Raw genomic sequence first — 19704 nt, 5'->3', positions numbered from 1 at the left:
GGTAAATAAGGTTAATGACAACCAGAAATATGAACAAAAAATACATTTTATGGTGAATAATTATAGTTTCACATGCAGAGAACAATATGATATAATGCCAATTGAGGAATGGCTGGAACTTATTGTTGATGCAGACTTCCAAGCATCCTGGACAGATGGAATTCAATAGTGTTTCTCAACTTCTTTATTCACTTGCTGACATTCAAAACTTTCTGTGGACCCATGGTGAGTTATTAGAAGACATACTCAATAAAAAACAAACGGACGGTAATTTAGCAATACATAGGATGCTATGTTTGGTCAGTGGATTCCACTGTACTAAAGTACAGTAGTTTGTTGTGCGGTGTACAGAAACCAAAGCATAATTTTCAACAAAAACTTGTGCGAATGAAAACATGCCTGTACAGCAGGGGTGCTCATTAAGTCGATCGCGATCTACCGGTCGATCGCGGAGGTGGTACTGGTCGATCGCTGGTCGATCGCGGCGTGACATTAAAAAAATATCATCCCAGCATCAATGCCGTCACTTGATTGACATACAGGGCAGCCATTCAGATGACAACTGAATGTTGCCCTTCGGGCGACCAATCAAATCAAACAACGTCTCTAAGTGCCGCAGAACTTACGATGTCAGCCTATCATCCATCCCCGTTACTTGATTGACATACAGGACAACCAGTCAGATGACAACTGAATTTTGACCTTTAGGTCACCGCTCATGCGTAAACAATGATGCAAAGTGCTAAGCTAGTCGGCGAATTGCGAGATTTTAAGCCCTCGCTAAAGTTTATGGTCACTAAAATGAGTGAAGGAGTTGGACCAAGTAAAAAGGCAAAAACTGGACCAAGTAAAAAGGCAAAAAACATATCACTTCCATACGGATATGGAATATTATACGGATATTATGATACGGATATTATCCATAACTGATAAACATTTAGAAGTGTGCTTGAGGCTGGCTATCAGCAGCTACTGTCCGGACTATGCATCCCTGGCTGGTTCAATTCAGTGCAAGTCATCAAAGTAAACTCAGGTAATTACAAAAAATGTTAATAGTTAATTATGTGTGTTTTGCAATATTGGCTCATTTGGTTATGTAAGGTACATCAACATACATTGTACGTACAAATAATCCTCAATACATTTGAAAATAAATAGATGTTTTGCATTTTTGTAGTGGGTAGATCATTTTGACTCGGTCATTTTAAAAGTAGCTCGCATGCTGAAAAAGTGTGAGCACCCCCGCTGTACAGTATACGCTGCCTCCATCTGAGTCGACACTCAGTGATACCATCATTAGAGTTTCTAAGAAGACCTGTACTACACTTGTATCCTAAATTCATCCACTCCTGAGTAAAAAACAAAACAAAACTCAGGTGTGTCATCTACAATAAATCCTCCTCCTCTCTTTAGACAGCTGGAGGAACATGGGTGCATTCCTCCAATGAGGGGGTTACTTTTCAAATATAGGTTCATGTAAAGGGAGGATTAAGAAGTCAAAGAGACACCTGTCATCTCCACCTCAGGTGTGTTTAGACTCTTTTTTTGTTGTTTTTTTAATGTGATCCGCATGTGTTTGTGATGGTACTTGCAGTATTGCAGACGCGGCATGTGTGTCAACAAGGAGCTGTACCTGCAGCCTGTGGATGGGGAATGGGGGCCCTGGGGACCCTACAGCACTTGCTCCAGGTCCTGTGGCGGCGGGACGAAGAGCACCACCAGAGAATGCAACAAGCCAGAGTAAGAACGACAAAAAGACTTGAAAACAATCAATCTGTATGATTTATAAAGTGGACCTTTTGTCCTGTGGTGTCACTCCAGGCCGAGGAACGGCGGGAAATTCTGCGTGGGACGCAGGATGAAGTTCCGCTCTTGCAACACTGAGCCATGTCCGCGAGGGCGCAAGGATTTCCGCGAGGAGCAGTGCTCTCAGTTCGATGGCAAGCACTTCAACATCAACGGTCTACCTCCCAACGTCCGCTGGGTGCCCAAATATAGTGGCAGTACGTCCACACCGTGGCAGGTGTCTTCACGAGAGAAGGAATCCAGTCACAGAACGTCCTTGTTTTTCCATCGTAGTACTATTGAAGGATCGCTGCAAGCTCTTCTGCCGGGTTGCCGGTGCGACGGCGTATTATCCACTGAAGGACCGTGTCATCGACGGCACGCCATGTGGCACCGACACCTACGATATCTGCGTTCAAGGCCTCTGCAGGGTACGTCGGTGCCTTTGCCCTCACCAGTCGCATAAGTCGTCTTGACTGTGCTCAATGTTTGTACACGCCATAGCCGTCTTTTCTTTCTCCAGCAAGCTGGCTGCGATCACGTCCTGAACTCAAAGGCTCGGAATGACAAGTGTGGCGTGTGCGGCGGCGACAACTCTTCATGCAAAACGCTGGAAGGGATGTTCAATGATGCCCAGTATGGTGAGTCCTGATCGTCATGTTATTCCCATCAGTCTTATCACTCACCTGGACCGGATCATGAAGGGTGTAACGGTATTCCGAATTGGATTTTTCATAACAGAACATTTGCTATAAACAAATACAGTACATTGCAACCTTTGGCTAGCGGGAGTCATGGTGCCAAGGAGAAGCCAGAACTTGTGCTCCCTGGTACATACCTGAACCAGGAGTTTACAAACATACTGAAATGCAAAGGACGGATAAACCTCTTTGATATTTTAGATTTTGTAAAAGAACCCATGTAGATACATACTCGAAAACTGCATCTCTGCATCTCATATAAGTGAATAAAGGACTTGAAACTGTTAATATTTGCAGATGGTACAACTGCACACTGGAACTAATAAATCAAATCACAGAGGAATTACGTATGCTAAAGAGATGGTTTGATAATAATCGACTATCCCTGAACTTAAAGGGGACCTATTATGCTTTTTTCCCATTTTCTGACCTATAACTATAGTTACATGTTTTATTCTCATGTTACGAGATGCAAAAGTTTCAGATAATGAGGTTTGCACATTTGGAAGTAAGCGCTGAAAATGCAAAAAATAAAAAACAAAATAGCTTATTTTGAGAGTTATTTGCTCAATTTTTATGTTTCTGAATTTGGTTTACAAAATGTTACAAAAAGTCCACTATGTGGACCCTTGAAATAAATGAAAGAACTGAGAATGACGTTTACCTCATCTTAGTTACAATTTTTCATTTCTAACAATCAAAATGTGTTTGATGTCACGCTTTCATTCATTTTAAGACTCAGCCGTCGTCTGTTTTCCTTCCTCAGGCTACAACACAGTGGTCCGCATCCCAGCTGGAGCGACCAACATCGACATCAAGCAGGTCAGCTACTCGGGAAAGCCAGAGGATGACAACTACCTCGGTGAGTTAGAACAAGGATATGGTTTGAGTTTTTTTTTTTTTTTTTACCAATGGCAGGTTAGTTTCACTCCCACAAAATGAAATTGTGCTGCTTTTGCTAATTTATTCGAAGCAAAGCAAGATCAAATGCAAATGCAACAGATCCTCCCCATGAAGATCAAGTTGACTTGTCTTGGATGCATTTCAGACAAAAGAAGTAGCAATATTGCCTCCTTGTAATTTTATGAAAGTTGATACATATGCTCGGTAGGGTTACGTCACAAGACCACCCACAAATGGAGAAAAACATGAGTAACTGATAACCTCCACCACACACACACTAGCACACTCGTTTGCTAGCTTCACGTACGGTCGCTGTCTTGCTTTATGGCCATTTTTTTCTTATTAATTAATCAATGATCGCCGTTTTATGGTTGAATATGGTCTATCATGACTGCATTAGTTAGTTAGTATTAATTAGTATGTGTAATGTTAAAATCCCATTAGCTTGGCATTAGGTTAACATACAACCCCTGGCAAAGATGTTAGAATCACCAGTCTCGGTGGATGTTCAAGTCGTGTTCTTCATCAAAGTGGCTGATTGCTGCTGGACGCCACACAGACACCACCTTCCGGTTTTGCTCTGAGTTAGTTTTGAAATTCAATCGTGTTTCTCACTTTCTCTATTATTTATTTAGCAATTATTTTATTGAGGGTGAAGATTATTTCATCTCACATACAAACATTTCTAAAACACACAAACACCAGTCCAATGTAAATGAAAATCTACATAGCGTACAGTATTTTTAAAATCATTTATATAATGTGTTATTTATCTTTTGAAACAAATAAATAATTTTGGGCTGCAAATGGTCCTGTGCCCAACAGATATTGTTCTGGTCCTCACATTAGGAGGATTTATCCAGTTCTATCTGGGACTAGCTGATAAATAAGCAGGCCAGTACGTTTACATTTGCTTCCTAGCAGTTAGCTTCACATGTTGTCTCTCTCTCTCACACACACACACACACATGTAGCGGAGGAGACAAGCTGTCAGGTGAAGGAGACATAAACTGTTCCCTAATTGTCATTTGTGCTGAGTGCATGTGAAGGAAACAGGACTGGTGAGGCAATGATGGCGATCTTGGGCAAGCAAATGAAGTGATGGCCTCCCTCCCCATGTTCAGAAAGATAAATGAGGCAGCACCGGGTGCTAATTAGAAGCATGTGGGTGAAAGTCGATATCTCGGCACAGAACGAGAAAATTAAGAAGTTAGGTTTCCAGCGAGGTTCAAGTTTTTACTCCTCCTATTCCTCCAGTGGGGGCTAACACATGTGGCCGACAAACACATGCTGGCCATTTGTCTGTGAAAGCCCCCCCCCCTCGGAAAAAACAGACCAACAATGTGCTGATCAGCGTGGAGCTGCTTATTCTTCATGTGGAGTAGGCAATGGAGACAAACCCGTTAGATAAACGGCCATTTGTCTGTCAACCAGCTGACCGAGTTCTCATCCACATCTGTCAAATCATGAACCCCGTTGGGGCAAATGGGGCACGATGTCATCACGTGGTGTGCATCCTCAGCACCACACTCACAGGCCACAGTAGAAGCCATACCCTGGCTGTACATGGATGAGCGGAAGAGACCAACGCCAGTTGGAAGGCCTGACCCAAGTGGGCCTGTGAAAGTATATCCCCGATGGTGTTGTACGGACGAATTTCCGTGCTACTCCGTGTTCCATGTGTCGTCCGCCCAGTGTGCTGCATTGCTGCTTGACTGATGAAGCTCATTTAGCAATTCCAGTCCAGTCAACAGAGAACATGCTGCATATGTACAATACATACAAATCATAGATAATCAACAATAACAGGCTTTTTGCCTTTTTCTTGTCGAGGTCACCAAAATGGGTCAAGTTAGTTTTTGACAAGGACTTCCTTCTGACACGGCCCAAATATTAACATACAGGGCTCTACGTTAAAAACAAAAATGACTTGCCCATGGGGAATCCTTAAGGTGAGAACTACTTGCCCAAACTTGCCCCATGTAAAATGAAAAGACTGCCATAATGATATCATATATCAATATATGCTGATAATTCATCAGATAATAGTACTGATGCATTGTATTTGGAGGAATGTCTGAGAAATTGTGGAGATGTATGTTAACATGGCAAGCCATACTACCTCACACATGGTAGTCGTAGTAAGCAGTGATATTTAGAAGTTGTGCACCACAATGAAACATTTGACACATTTGTGTACTAGTGTTTTTAATCCAGAAAAAAATGTTCAATGGTCAAACAATAATTTGTGAAGCAAAGGTGAGAAAAATACACAGAGAAATTGAACCGCTAGATTTTGTAGCTTGTGCAAAATCAGCACTTGGTATTGGATCTAATCGGTGGTGTTTCATTGTGACCACTTCAAATTGTCACAGCAATGTGATTCACTCACCTGTGCCATCATTTGATTTGCTGCCGCTAATAAAATACTTGTTTAGGAGGCACTGGTTCATCACTTTTTGCTGTTTTCCTTCACAAGTTGTTGAAGAATTAGACCATGTTGGCAGGGACGCCATGATAGATGTTTTCCTAGTCAAACATCGCTGATTGGTTGATCGCGAACAAGAACGGGTGTGCGTAAAACGCGGATTGTGGATTGCGGACCGTGGTCTAAATAAACGATTCTGATTGGTCCATTTCAAGATTTGCAAGGATTGGTTTGCAAATTACCACCGGAATTACGCAGTCCGTGTTTTACCAACACCCAACAAGAACCGCTTTAAAAAAAAACTCTTGGCAGTACGGCATGCTAAAGTGCACTTGCCCGACGGGAATATTAATGATTGGATTTACTTGCCCGAATTTTGTTTTAACTTTCCCCGGGTCATGGTACATCGTTATTGTCGAGCCCTGATATACAGTACATTTGTGGGTGACCATCATCTCATATTCTCATGTTTTCATTTCTGTGTGTGTCTGTACGTTTGCATATCTGCCTCCAAAGCCCACATTCATCTGTGGGTTTAAAAACGATAACCATCTTGGGTCCAATAATGTGCAAACACCAATGTAAACAAAGTGAACACCCCCTTTTTGCGTGCAGATGTTGTAATTAGCTGCATGTGGAAGTGGCAGAAAAGAGTATGTTGTGTTTGTGGTGAAGTGTGTGTTCTTTGTGTGTGTGCCTGCGGTTGTTGCATTTTGCAGTCATTGTTTGCACTGCAGCGCCCATCATCCGCAGAGAGTCACGCAGTCTTCACTCCAAATGAATGCTATCTATGACCGACGCCGCTATTTTCCATAACAATAGGTTGGCAACACAAAGACTGTTTACTTAGCGCAATGCTTGAAACGCTTAACTTCTCACAAGAACCTTAAAACATGTTCGGGTGAAATTGATTGCAGGGTTGTTGTTGTTTTTTTCCAGCCTTATCCGATGGCCAGTCTAACTTTCTGCTGAATGGGAACTTTGTGGTGGCCATGTTCAAAAGGGAGATCACCTTCAAGGGGACGGTCATCGAGTACAGCGGCTCCGACACCACAGTCGAACGCATCAACTGCACTGAACGCATCGAGGAGGATCTCGTTCTACAGGTGGCCGCCCATCAAAAAACCTCTTTCACACAGCACGTTTATCACTGGACAAGTCTTGATGAGGGGAGTGTGCTCATTAAATCTGATAACATAACCTTGGGGACGTCATTGACATAATTGAAAATAGGTCAGTTGATTCGCAACCACCTCCTTTAGCCTACACCATAGAAAGAACCCCATCTCATGTTATGTCCCCATTTAGGGCTCAATCAATGGAAGCATGCGCTTTATATTTGATTACATTTTTTATAACCGTGGCGACATCGTTGATGAGCAAAGCTTAATGGCCTGCTTGATTAGGAACCCCCCTTGAGCCCATACCATGGACAGAACCCCAGCACATGTTATATCAGTGTATTGTTTATGTTCAGTGTATAGGTGAGCGAAAGTGAGATTGGTAAGATTCTGTGTAACCATGGCGATGTCATTGACGAACAAAGTTGAAGAGATTACATTTTAAAGAAAAGTCAGAATATTCTTAGAAACGAAAATAGTGAATAGCAAAGTTGATACTCATAATAAGCTTTTTCACCTACAGTGGTCAAACGTCTTTGTCTCCTTCACGATTTCAGATTTTTTGCATGTTTGTCACACTTCATTGCTGACATCGTAGTGTTTCTTTTCCTCTGCTCTTCAAAGTGAAGCAATTCTGAGGGCATCCATGTTGTTTCTGATGTAAACACAGGTCACGCGTGTGACGTCACAGCATGCGTTATCGAAGGTAGCGACGTTGGGAAACGTAAAACTTAAAATCAGGAACGAGTACATCAGAGGAACATTACATGTTAGAGGCCTTGGAGATAAAGTCAGAGAGGCCAGACTGAGATGGTTCGAACATGTCCAGAGGAGAGATAGTGAATATATTATTATTATAGAGGGATGCTGCGTTTAGAGCTGCCAGGTAGGAGGCGTAGAGGAAGACCATAGAGGAGGTTTATGGATGTAGTGAAGGAGGACATGAGGGTAGTTGGTGTGAGAGAGAGAGATGCGGAAGATGGGATGGATGGAGGCGGTTGATTTGCTGTGGCGACCCCTGACCCCTGACACATAAACACACACACAGTGTGTGTATGTGTGTCAGATTTCATTGTGCTTACTTCCGGGGATTGTTACATTCCTACTGTGGTTCGGCGGGATATCTAGAAAATTGATGGATGGCGGTTTGACAAGGTCGTCTTTTGCATGCTGGGAGACCATTTTTGTAGCGCTGCTGGAAATGTGAATTTCTCTTGGAGCGTAATAAATTATGTATGTAAGTTTGTTTGTAGTGGAAGCAGCTCAGGTTGTTTATTCAAGCATGTTATTTCATGCCATGAGAGCAACATCCATCATGGGTGTGATTCCGTCTCCCCATTGATATCGAGGCGTCAGCAAGGAAGTAGAGATTCAAGCCTCCTGAAATGTTATTTGTCATCATAATATTTTGCAGCAGTTTTGGTTCAGTTGTTTTTAATTTACTAAAATGTCTTCTCCTGATGATGACTTTTTTTCCCCTTAATATTTTGACTTCTCATTCTCATAACATGATTTTTACAGTGAGCTAATTTTCCAAAAATGAAAACTTTATTTGTGCTTTTGGTTGATTCACATATAATATTATACCTTTTTAAAAAAGAATGTCTTTCTTTAATATTTCAGATTTCTGCTACTAAAATTACTGTCATGAGCTGCACCCTTCTTTGAACTGCTGCCCTCTGCTGTGTGTTTGCAGTCTTGCAGAGGACTCCTCCTCTGGACCGCAAACATGCAGTCAATCTACCATTAGAACGTCTTAAGCCAACAGGCATTTTTCCTTGCCAGATTGTTGCCTCGTCTTGCCTGCCTTGGTACGGTTGAGTGGAAAGGTGGCTTATTGAGTGGCGCCTTCGCTAATGTTTACATCCCGATTATCAACATATGGCGCTTTTAAAGGTTGAATTTCAGGGCAGACTAAATAAACGTTTTGTTTTTTTTTCCTCTTGACCTTGTTTGCAGGTCTTGTGTGTGGGAAACCTCTACAACCCTGACGTGCGTTACTCCTTCAACATCCCCATCGAGGAGCACATGGAGGAGTTTGTGTGGGCACCTTCAGGCTCTTGGCTGGAGTGCAACCGCATCTGTCAGGGTATGGCCGCAACAAAGTGGCAAACATTCAGTGGATTTTGTGAATGAACTGCAACATGAAAAAGAAGCTCAAAATAAGGCTACAGCAGAGTTAGTTAGCTCCGCCAAGGGTCTGTGGTCATTATCTCTGCCAAAAGCTTGAGGGTAGCTGGATTTATTCAAAAGAAATACCCAATTTGATTTCCAACTTGCATATATGCCATACAAGTGGCATTGACGTAAAACTCCAACCTTTTTGGTGTGAAAGAACTGATGCAAATTCTCATACAATTATGATCAAATTAGTGAGCTAAAACTAACACATACCTTTTATCTTGCCCTTAATCTCCGATGCATGAGTTTTTGAAAGGCTTAAAGTTGGACTTAACATTCACAGCTGCCGTATGACTCGAGGTTTACACATTACACTTACACATTTAATACGATTGAAAATACACCCGTTTATACATATGATGAAGCAGCATTTTCACGGATGTCCCCACTGACTTCCTAATCGAGCGCTCACAGCGTCAGATTTTACCGTGCTTACTTCCAGGAACTGTTGCATTCCTACTGAGGATAGGTGGCATATCGGAAATGGATGGATGGAAGGCGCTATTTGTGTCAAACTATTTCTGTGAAATTACAACCTTTGTTCATAAAAATGCATTTTTTTACCTCGCAAAAAAAAAAAAAAATGGAAAACTACTATTTTATTCTTGTAAAATGACATTTTTGATCTGTTATCACTTTTTTTCTGAACGCTACGGGTCAAAACATCATGACCATTTTTGCGGGAAACTACCACTTTATTGTCCTGAAATTGCATACTTTGCCATTCTCATTAAATGACCACTTTTTTAAAGAAAAACTACTACTTTAAGGCAGCATGGCGGACGAGTGGTTAGCACACAGGCCTCACAGCTAGGAGACCCGAGTTCAGTTCCACACTCAGCCATCTCTGTGTGGAGTTTGCATGTTCTCCCTGTGCATGCGTGGGATAGACAGCGTGAGGATAAACGGTCGAAAATGAATGAATGAATGAACTACCACTTTATTGTTGTGAAATAACAACTTGTTTCATGTAAAATTCCAACCTTTTTGATTTCTGAAAATGACAACCCATCTGATGTAAAACTAAAACTAGATAGTTTCAAATGACTGACTTATTATGGTCGACCAACGCAGCAATTGTATCAACGTATCACTGTGAGAAAACAAACAATCAAGACAATTTAGTGCAATGGCAGTCTACTGCCTGGTACTTGGCAGAGCCCACACTGGTGATTACAGAAATGGATGATGCTAAGAAATGACCAAGCAGAGACACAGATTTGACAACATTTTAGCACACCACTGGATTCATTTGCTAAAAATTCAATCAATCAAGTTGACCCGAACCCCATCCCATCACATTTTCTTCCGGCATCGCTCAACACCTTGACACCATGTGACCTCAACACCATGTGGACAAAGGGCCAAAGCACAGTAGGTTTTCTTTCCAACCAGTTTCTCCAGCAGGTGATTTCATTGAGGAGCTCCTTCCCTCAAACCAAAGGAGGGTTCATCATTAAAATCACCTGCTTTAGTGACCGGCTGGAAAGAAAAAGCCAAGGCTTGAAAATGAAGAAATGATATTGTGCCGAGTGAATTTCCACTTCTTGTGTTCTGCGTGCACAGGTGAGCGTCGTCAAAAGACGGCGTGTGCACGTAAGAGCGATCACATGGAGGTGTCGGAGCAGCGATGTGAACACTTACCTCATCCGGCTGCTGTCACTGAGCCCTGCAACACGGACTGTGAAGTCAGGTAAGACACAGCTCGAGGAGACTCCTGCACTGTTGTGATCATGAACATTTTCCCCCTCGCACACAAAAGGTGGCATGTCACCGGGAAGAGCGACTGTTCAGCCAAGTGTGGACCAGGCTATCGCAGCCTGGAAGTTCAGTGCATGAAGTACAACCTGATGAAAAGGCAGAGCCATCCGGTGGCGGCCAGCACCTGCGCCGACATCGCCAAACCTGCCACCCGAGAGTCCTGTCATGGCGACTGTCTCCTCAAGAGCTGGCAGTACAGTGCCTGGTCACAGGTAGAGCACATCTACATCATCATCACATCATCCATTCATCCATTTTCTGTCCTCTGGCTGTCAGAATGTTTTCCAGCGAGGCCACACAGTGAAAACTGAAATTATGCAACTTTACCACTTTGATTTTGTAAAGCTATGAAGTTATATTCGCTATCTTGATGGGAATTCATCTGAAAATGCATGATCACAATAGAAAGATCTACAGCCAATCAGGACGCACGGACCTGGCTTGGCCTGTAACAGCAAATTGTTTTTACTGCTGACACTAAAATTGCATTTAAGTTCCACGAATCTTGATGGAACTTGATTTCCATACTGGAACTTTTTACCCAACCGAATATTCTAAAAATGACTTTTTATTTTGTCTGTTTCTCATAAATTACTAGTATAGTAATAGTGTAGTAGTATAATATAATACTTTTAAATACTTTTATTTTGCAAAAATGACATTATTTTTTGTTTATTATTTATGTATACTGTTATAGTTTTATTTTAGTAAATGTTCATTTTATAATGTGATTTTCTTCCCATATTTGGACTGTTTCCATAATGAATAATGAATAACAAATAATTATTTCCCCAACCTAATTTTCCAAAAATTACTTAATTTTGATTTATTTTGTTCCCGATGATATTATGTTTTAAAAAATGTTTTGTTTCTGTTATATTTCATCTTTCATATTCATATTGTTGGTGTATCTTGTAAAATTGTGATTAGAATATGAGCTTTTCTCGTAATATTTATTCTCATCAATTCCAGCTGTTTGATTGCATTTCTGATGTTTTTCCCCAGCTATTTCCACTTTCTTCATATACATTTTTATGAACATTATTCCTATAATATTTTTACTTTTCTTGTAACATAACATTTTCCTCAAACAAATTTTCCAAAAATGACAACTTAATTTACAAGTTCCTTGTATTAGGATTTTTTTTTGTAAATGCTTTGTTTCTTTCATATTTAAACTTGATTTTACTAAAATGACATTATTTGTCCTCATATTAGGGTTTGTTTGGAAAATTGCAACTGTTTTCTCATTAGAATATGACTTATTTTTCTCAATATTACAGTTATTTTATTCAATTTCTGCTGTTTTTCCTCCAGCTATTTCCACTTTCCATCCATCCATTTTCTATACCGCTTATCATCACGAGGGTCACAGGCATGCTGGAGCCTATCCCAGCTGTCTTCGGGCAAGAGGTGGGGTACACTGATCGCCAGCCAATCACAGGGCTCTTAAAATTAAATTGTATTCCCATAATGTTTTGACTTCATTTTTGTAAAGAATTATTGTTCTTGAAAGAATTCTTCTGCAACATACATTTCCCCAAGTTTGTCTTTGTTTTGTTTTGTCTTTCATTGTTTTGTGTTTCTCATAATTTTATGATTTTTCTTTTGTAAAGAAAAATAACACATATAACACATTTGAGAAACGTTTGGTTTGCCGCCTGTTGTTGAGAATGATTTGGATCCCACAGCCAAACCAGTTAAGAACCATTGTATTATGTAAGGATTTTTGTTAGATTTATCTAAAAATCCATTATATTTTTCTATGTAATTTTTTAAATTTATTTTATATCCAGCTGCACGGGGGACGAGTAGTTAGTGTGCACGCCACACAACGTGGAGACCCGCTTGGGTTTTCTCCGGGTACTCCGGTTTCCTCCCACATTCCAAAAACATGCTAGGTTAATTGGCCACTCCAAATTGTTCATAGGTATGAATGTGAGTGTGAATGGTTGTTTGTCTATATGTGCCCTGTGATTGGCTGGCCACCAGTCCAGGGTGTACCCCGCCTCTCGCCCCAAGACAGCTGGGATAGGCTCCAGCACCCCCAAGACCCTTGTGAGAATAAGCGGTAGAAAATGAATGAATGAATGATATATTGTGTGTGCGCGTGTGTGCGCTCGCAGAGGGAAATATAGTAGTCGTAATGAATGCTTCAATCTTTTGTGTACATAATAATAACTGCAGCAGTAATAATGTGCATAGAATACCCAACAAAAGTGATGTTTTGTGTATTTTGCACAGTGTTCCAAGACGTGCGGCCGAGGGAGTCGTAGCAGAGAGTCGTACTGCATGAGCAACCTGGGCCGTCACCTGGTGGACAGGGAGTGTGGTGAATACCAGCGGGTCCTCACAGAAGTCTGCAATGAGCAACCATGTCCCAAATGGCGTGCCAGCGACTGGAGCGAGGTGGGAATGTCCCCGTGGGCCACAACATTAGACACACCTTGGACTGTACCAAATAGAACCAAGATATTTGTACATGAATTTTTCATGCACGCCTCGTGACGTTTATTTTCTTCTTCCACTTCAATGACGCACACAGTGCCAGGTCACCTGTGGCAAGGGCGTGAGACACAGGCAGGTGTGGTGCACGCAAGCTAACGCAGACCAAAAGCTGAGGGAGCATTCATGCAACCCTTCCAGCAAACCCGCTTCCGTCGGGACCTGCGAGCTGCCCGACTGTGCTTCCTGGCAGGCTGGCGTGTGGGGTGCAGTGAGTATATGCACACGTACACGTACTTCAATACATTACAAACAAACATGCCAAGCTTCCGCACTGCAGGGAATGGGACCTGCACGAGTCACTGTTTTAAGTCATTGCTGTGCTTGCCTACATCTATCCATCACATATCCAGCCGACCCTTGTTTATGATGGTTAATTGGTTCCAGACCTGACTGCAGTAAGTTTATTCATAAACAGACTATTCTTGATGTTGGAGCATAGAAAATCTGACAAAGCTCAGATGCAGATTTTACTAGATTCATTTTATATTTTTATCTATATTCATTTTTATATAGATTCATTTCATTCATTCATTCATTCATTTTCTACCGCTTATCCTCACGAGGCTTGCGGGGGTGTTGGAGCCTATCCCAGCGGTCTTCAGGCGAGAGCCGCGGTACACCCTGGACTGGTGGCCAGCCAATCACAGGGCACATATAGACAACCATTCACACTCACATTCATACCTATGGACAATTTGGAGTGGCTAATTAACCTAGCATGTTTTTGGAATGTGGGAGGAAACCGGAGTACCCGGAGAAAACCCACGCATGCACGGGGAGAACATGCAAACTCCACAGAGATGGCCGAGGGTGGAATTGAACCCTGGTCTCCTAGCTGTGAGGTCTGCGCGCTAACCACTCGACCGCCGTGCCGCCCTTAAATATTTAATGTGAGCGAAAATGTATCCTACTTTGTTTGATGATCCTTGAACACACCATTATCCCATGCACAGATGTGCTATGCTGTACCCGGAGTACCCGGAGAAAACCCACGCATGCACGGGGAGAACATGCAAAATCCAACTCAGGTCTCCCAGCTTTGTGGCCTGCGCGCTTCATTTGACCCTTTGTATTGGGTTGTGGTCTCCTATAGAGCAGCTACACACAATAACCAGCACAGAAAACTTTTTAATTTTAGCAGAATCTGCACCTATTCCAGCCGTATTTCATTTGATTTGTGCTTCCTGCCAAAATGGTCTGTTTTTGATTTATTCCACTCACGGACTGCCTTTGGGCACGCCCACTGCGCTGTGATTGGTCACACACCCAAAGTGCTTCCTTACTAAGTGCTTCCTTACTATGAACCATACAAGGAAGCCCACCCCTCTGTGACATCACTGAGGGACAGTTTTTACCACGCCTTTTGAAACCCAGCATTGTGAGCCATCCCAAACTTCTTTCAGGGCTCACTTCCAAATGCTCAAACCTCAATATCTCAAACTTTGGCATAGTTCAACACGAGAACATTCTACATTTAAAGCTCAAAAAAGTGAAACATCATAATAGGTCCACTTGAAATTGTCTTATAAAACATCTAAGTGGCAAAGTTGCATCCTTTGATTTTTTACCATGTGGACCTCAGTGGAAAATGGTTGGACACCCCGGGTGTAAATACGTACATTGATGTTTGCTGAGTGTCTAACATACAATTCCTACCTTGACGTCCTGGGATAACATTTGTTTGTTTTTGCGTAACCAGTGTTCTGTGACGTGTGGTCATGGATACCAGGCGAGAGCGGTGCGGTGTGTGTCGGGCAACTACGGCAACACGGTGAATGACAGGGAGTGCAATGCTGCAGCCAGGCCCCGAGACAGTCAGGTACAACAGCAACATTTCATATCCAGAAGATTTTGTCACCCGGGGGGCAGCAGATAAGCCGCAAACAACATGTACTATTTGAAAATAGTAACACAATAATAATACTTGGTGTATGTTGGCAGGACTGTGAGATGCCGGCATGTCCGTGGGCCTCTCCCGTCCAAAGCACGCCTTGGCCTGATAACTCTGCTCAGCTCCTGATGCAATGGCGATATGGCTCCTGGACAGCGGTAAGGAGACAAATCATCCATCCATCCATTTTCTCTACCGCTTGTCCTTGTGGGTGTGCTCATCTGGGTATGCTGGAGCCTATCTCAGCTGTAGGAAAAAACATGCTTTCCCACTGAGGGGAACATTCGAAACTTGAAATAATCCATTCCAGAGTCAAACTAGCACCATCATTTATTGAGCACACAGGCCATGTTTTAACTGTCAATACAAATTATGGAAATACAGAACTTACAACTACAAAACCTGAGCTTTGTTTGTTTTTTCACTGAATAAATGGCTGAAAAAGCCCCCAAATAACGTTTGATCTTCATGTATGTCACAGTTTCTTGAAATAACACCATCTCATAAAACTGTTACTGTGACTATAATAATAATCACATTGTAGTGGATGATTATTTATTACAGTTAAAAATTAACTCGTAGATAAAAATAATGCACAAGTTTACACAATTGTTTTATTTCTATAATCGTATATATGATTATTTCAGACAGTTAATTCCATTTAACATGACAATCTGTAAAAATATGAAATGCAAGTTATTATTTATTACAGTTTGTTTGACATTTCTTTAAACCTTTTTAAATAATAACCTGTAATAAATAATAGTAACAATACATAATATTTAGTACAGTTTTTTGACTGTAAAAATTGTAAGAACGGTTTACATCAAAACAAACTGGGCTAAATGATCTGTAATAATAAGTAATAATGATGATTTATAAGATTTATTTTGTTGTGTGCCCCGCCACTCGCCCAAAGTCAACTGGGATAGGCTCCAGCAGTGATCCTAATGAGGACAATGATGGAAATAATACTGTAATTATAATGTATAATGCATGTATCGCGTCTGACTATTAAAACAAATCAACAGTGTACATATACAAAAATAAAATGTTAAATTATGTAAGATATTATAATTCATAATATTGTATAATATAATGTAATGTAATAATGAATAGTTAATAGTAGTTTGCGTCTCAGCAGCAGATGTTACCTTTGCACTCTGGAGTGCCTTTATTGTGTCAGTAAACATACAGTATGCACTAAGGATCGACCGATACATCGGCGGGCCCATATATCAGGCCGATATTTGCGTTCTTTACTTGAATCGGTATCGGCCGATACGCGCGTGGTTTCGCCGATGTATTTTTACATCAACAAAAGGGAATCAGAATGACATGAAAATGCCATGACAGCCTCTATTTTCAAAATATTTGACAATGCAAGGAGCAAGATAGGCAAGTATCGTGGTACTGGCAGTACGATGGTCTTGAGCAGGGGTTCTTTACCTTTTTGACGTTGAGGCACGATTTTTTTCAGTGCAGAGTGGCCCGGGGCCCATAGATTGAGCTCATTAATTTGTTTTCACTAATAAATCAAATCCACTGACAGTTCAACAAGCTAAAACCTGAATAAAGTTTAATGAATAATAACATGACATGATAAAATACGATAATCAAAATTTTTTTTATTAAACCTATCTTAACTTTTGCTAATAATTCATGGAACAAATCAAGCAAGAAAAAATGTCAGGCTTATTAATAAAAAAAGACCAATATTTAGATTTTACTTTTACTAAGAAAAAAGTGAGTGAGAATAAAAATCAATAAAATCAATTAAAAAAAAAGAAGGTAGTGATAACTACTAAGTGGCACCACTTTTGTCTTCATTTTTTGTTTTAAAAACTTTTTGGAGTTAGTTGGAGTTGAATGTCTTCTTCTGATCTTCTGTGAGCTTGTTAAACAACTGACTGACACATTACCGCCACTATCTGGTCGGAAGCTGCACTGTAACTGAGAGTCTCATGGATAACATACAGTAGCATAGCGGCTAGCCTATCTGTGGTGTCTTCAGTTGATAAGCTACTTATAGGTTATCACATGGTTTGTCTAGTATCAGGCCAGGTATCATGCCCCCAAGTGTTAGTATCAGCCTGAGACCGAAGGTCAAGGGCTGATACTGGAACGCGCTTATAATCATGAGCTTATTATCACGTACTATTTAATCAAAAGATCATTTTGTTTCCAGAAAATGTTCATTTTATTACATGTATTATATGTAAACAGTGTAAACACAATAATTGCAAAAATATTTCAACAATAATATTTTATCAACAGTCTTAGCTTATCAATGTCTGACAATTAAAGTTCCATTAATCAAGTTTGGGTTTTTTGGTGACTGGAGAAGCACAAGGCACTAAGCACTCGTGTGCTGTTCTCTGATTGGTTGTTTCACGGGCACGATACCAGCTACTGGGGCTGATACTGACATGGTTAAACTCTATATTTTATCAGTATCACTGCCCTGGGCTTTGACACAGTATCATTTGGGCCTTTTCCCGTATCATTCATGGCCGCTTTCTAGGGTACAGGGCCAATTAACACTGTAGTATGTGATAATACGCAGTCCCACAGCCCTCGCTGCCCACTGGTGCAAAACTCAAAGTTTTTGCGGCCCTATAGGTGGCGCTGCAAGCCCAAGTTTGGTTAAGAATGACTGGTCTAGAGCTGTACACGTGCCGACGTTACTGCATCTATGCTGTGATGCTAGCTGTACGTTGACTACTCTCGAGTGTATCCAAGTTGCCTTTCTCTAGTATTGCCATCTGAGAAGACATCATAAAATGAACGTAAGGATGAAATCTTGCTTCCAGTGCTCTGCAACCTGTGGCAAAGGAGCGCGAGCACGCTACGTCAGCTGCCGAGACGCCCATGGAGGTGTCGCTGATGAGTCCCATTGCGCCCACCTGCCCCGCCCCCCAGAGACTTCCGATTGCTTCAGTCCCTGTGGCCAGTGGCGCTCCGGGGAGTGGTCTACTGTGAGTGACTTTTTATTTATTTCATTTTATGTAATGATTACAAGTGGAAATGTGCAAATTGTAATCCAAAATTCTGTAAAATGAGGGAAAAATACATTTCTGAAACATATTTAAGCATGTGTATGGATATATGTATGGATATATGTGTGTATATTTTCCACACCATAAGTGGCAATTGTGACTTTTTTTTGCTTGTTTCGGGTGGTGGCTGCTCGGCGGTCCGAGTGGTTAGCATGCATGCCACACCGCTAGGAAACCAGAGTTTGATTCCACCCCTGGCCATCTCTGTGTGGAGTTTGCATGTTCTCCCCGTGCATGCGTGGGTTTTCTCCGGGTACTCCGGTTTCCTCCCACATTCCAAAAACATGCTAGGTTAATTGGTGACTCCTAATGTGAGTGTGAATGGTTGTTTGTCTATATGTGCCCGGTGATTGGCTGGCCACCAGTCCAGGGTGTACAGCTTGAGCTGTCTTGCCACATTTTTGGCATGACTATTGATGCTCTTCTGTTGGCAGTGTTCAGTGACGTGTGGTGCCGGGCGCTCCACCCGACAAGTCCTTTGCTCCAACTACCACCAGCCTGTGGACCAGTCCTTCTGCGACCCAGACGAGAGGCCGACGACAGAGCAGGACTGCAGCGCAGCAGCCTGCTCCTCATCCTCCCGCCACCAGCGCATCAACGACCAGCCCTACGGATCCCCCAAAGATCCTGGGCGCCATCCCGGCCACAACAGCTGGAATGTGCCGTCCACAGACAACCAATGGAGGACGGGACCCTGGAGCGCAGTATGTACAAAACACGTTGGGGTTCGCTCATTCCTTGTGGGAGTTGTTGCATTATTAGTTTGGGATTTTGTTTGTTTGCAAAAAGATCAGCAATTATTCATTTATATTTAATAGATGCTACATAGCTCATACACATGGTAAGCTAGGCTTTGCTTTTATGGTCATGGTTTCATGCATCAAGTTGGAAGACATCACATCATTCAATTCACAGTTCAAAAGGACTAGGAAAGAATAGAACCGTTTAACACGTTTATGACGCGTAGCCTGCAACTACTTGGAATGGGTAGTAGAGGAGTACACATCAAGTATTTGCTCTGTGTGCTCTGCAGTGTTCCAGCACATGTGCAGGCGGATTCCAGAGGCGCGTGGTGGTCTGTCAGGATGGTGACGGCCGCAGTAACAGCTTCTGCGATGAGCGTGTCAAACCGGCCGAGTCCAAGAGCTGCAATGCGGGGGCCTGCCCCCTGTGGAACTACGGCATCTGGGCACAGGTGAGCTTCGTGTTTCTCAGTACTCAACTTTCATCCTTGTTGTGTCTGTGCGATGCCGGCTGATCATCTCCTCCCAAGGGACAATACTACTGAAATAAACTTGGACATACTTTAGAGGAGTCAGTGTACAGCTTGTTTTGGCTGTTGCAAAGTACTTGGAGGTGTGTGTGT

General features: G+C 42.0%; 1 protein-coding gene across 6 annotated transcripts in view; it reads left to right on the top strand.

Annotated features, from left to right (window-relative positions):
* Positions 1–19704, top strand: part of LOC131130761 (A disintegrin and metalloproteinase with thrombospondin motifs 20) — a 141138-nt gene that overhangs the window by 57515 nt on the left and 63919 nt on the right. For all 6 annotated transcript variants that reach the window (XM_058074674.1, XM_058074675.1, XM_058074673.1 and 3 more), the window contains exons 12-27: positions 1595–1740; positions 1822–2003; positions 2080–2216; positions 2309–2426; positions 3253–3348; positions 6757–6923; positions 8898–9027; positions 10686–10812; positions 10882–11092; positions 13125–13289; positions 13426–13596; positions 15088–15207; positions 15330–15437; positions 18093–18257; positions 18773–19042; positions 19372–19533. In XM_058074674.1, coding sequence (XP_057930657.1) covers positions 1595–1740; positions 1822–2003; positions 2080–2216; positions 2309–2426; positions 3253–3348; positions 6757–6923; positions 8898–9027; positions 10686–10812; positions 10882–11092; positions 13125–13289; positions 13426–13596; positions 15088–15207; positions 15330–15437; positions 18093–18257; positions 18773–19042; positions 19372–19533 — 2475 coding nt within the window. The remainder of the gene's footprint in view (positions 1–1594; positions 1741–1821; positions 2004–2079; positions 2217–2308; positions 2427–3252; positions 3349–6756; positions 6924–8897; positions 9028–10685; positions 10813–10881; positions 11093–13124; positions 13290–13425; positions 13597–15087; positions 15208–15329; positions 15438–18092; positions 18258–18772; positions 19043–19371; positions 19534–19704) is intronic.

This window comes from Doryrhamphus excisus, chromosome 6 (assembly GCF_030265055.1).
Source record: "Doryrhamphus excisus isolate RoL2022-K1 chromosome 6, RoL_Dexc_1.0, whole genome shotgun sequence".
NCBI classification, from domain to species: domain Eukaryota; kingdom Metazoa; phylum Chordata; class Actinopteri; order Syngnathiformes; family Syngnathidae; genus Doryrhamphus; species Doryrhamphus excisus.
This window is presented reverse-complemented; position numbering and strand designations above follow the sequence as displayed.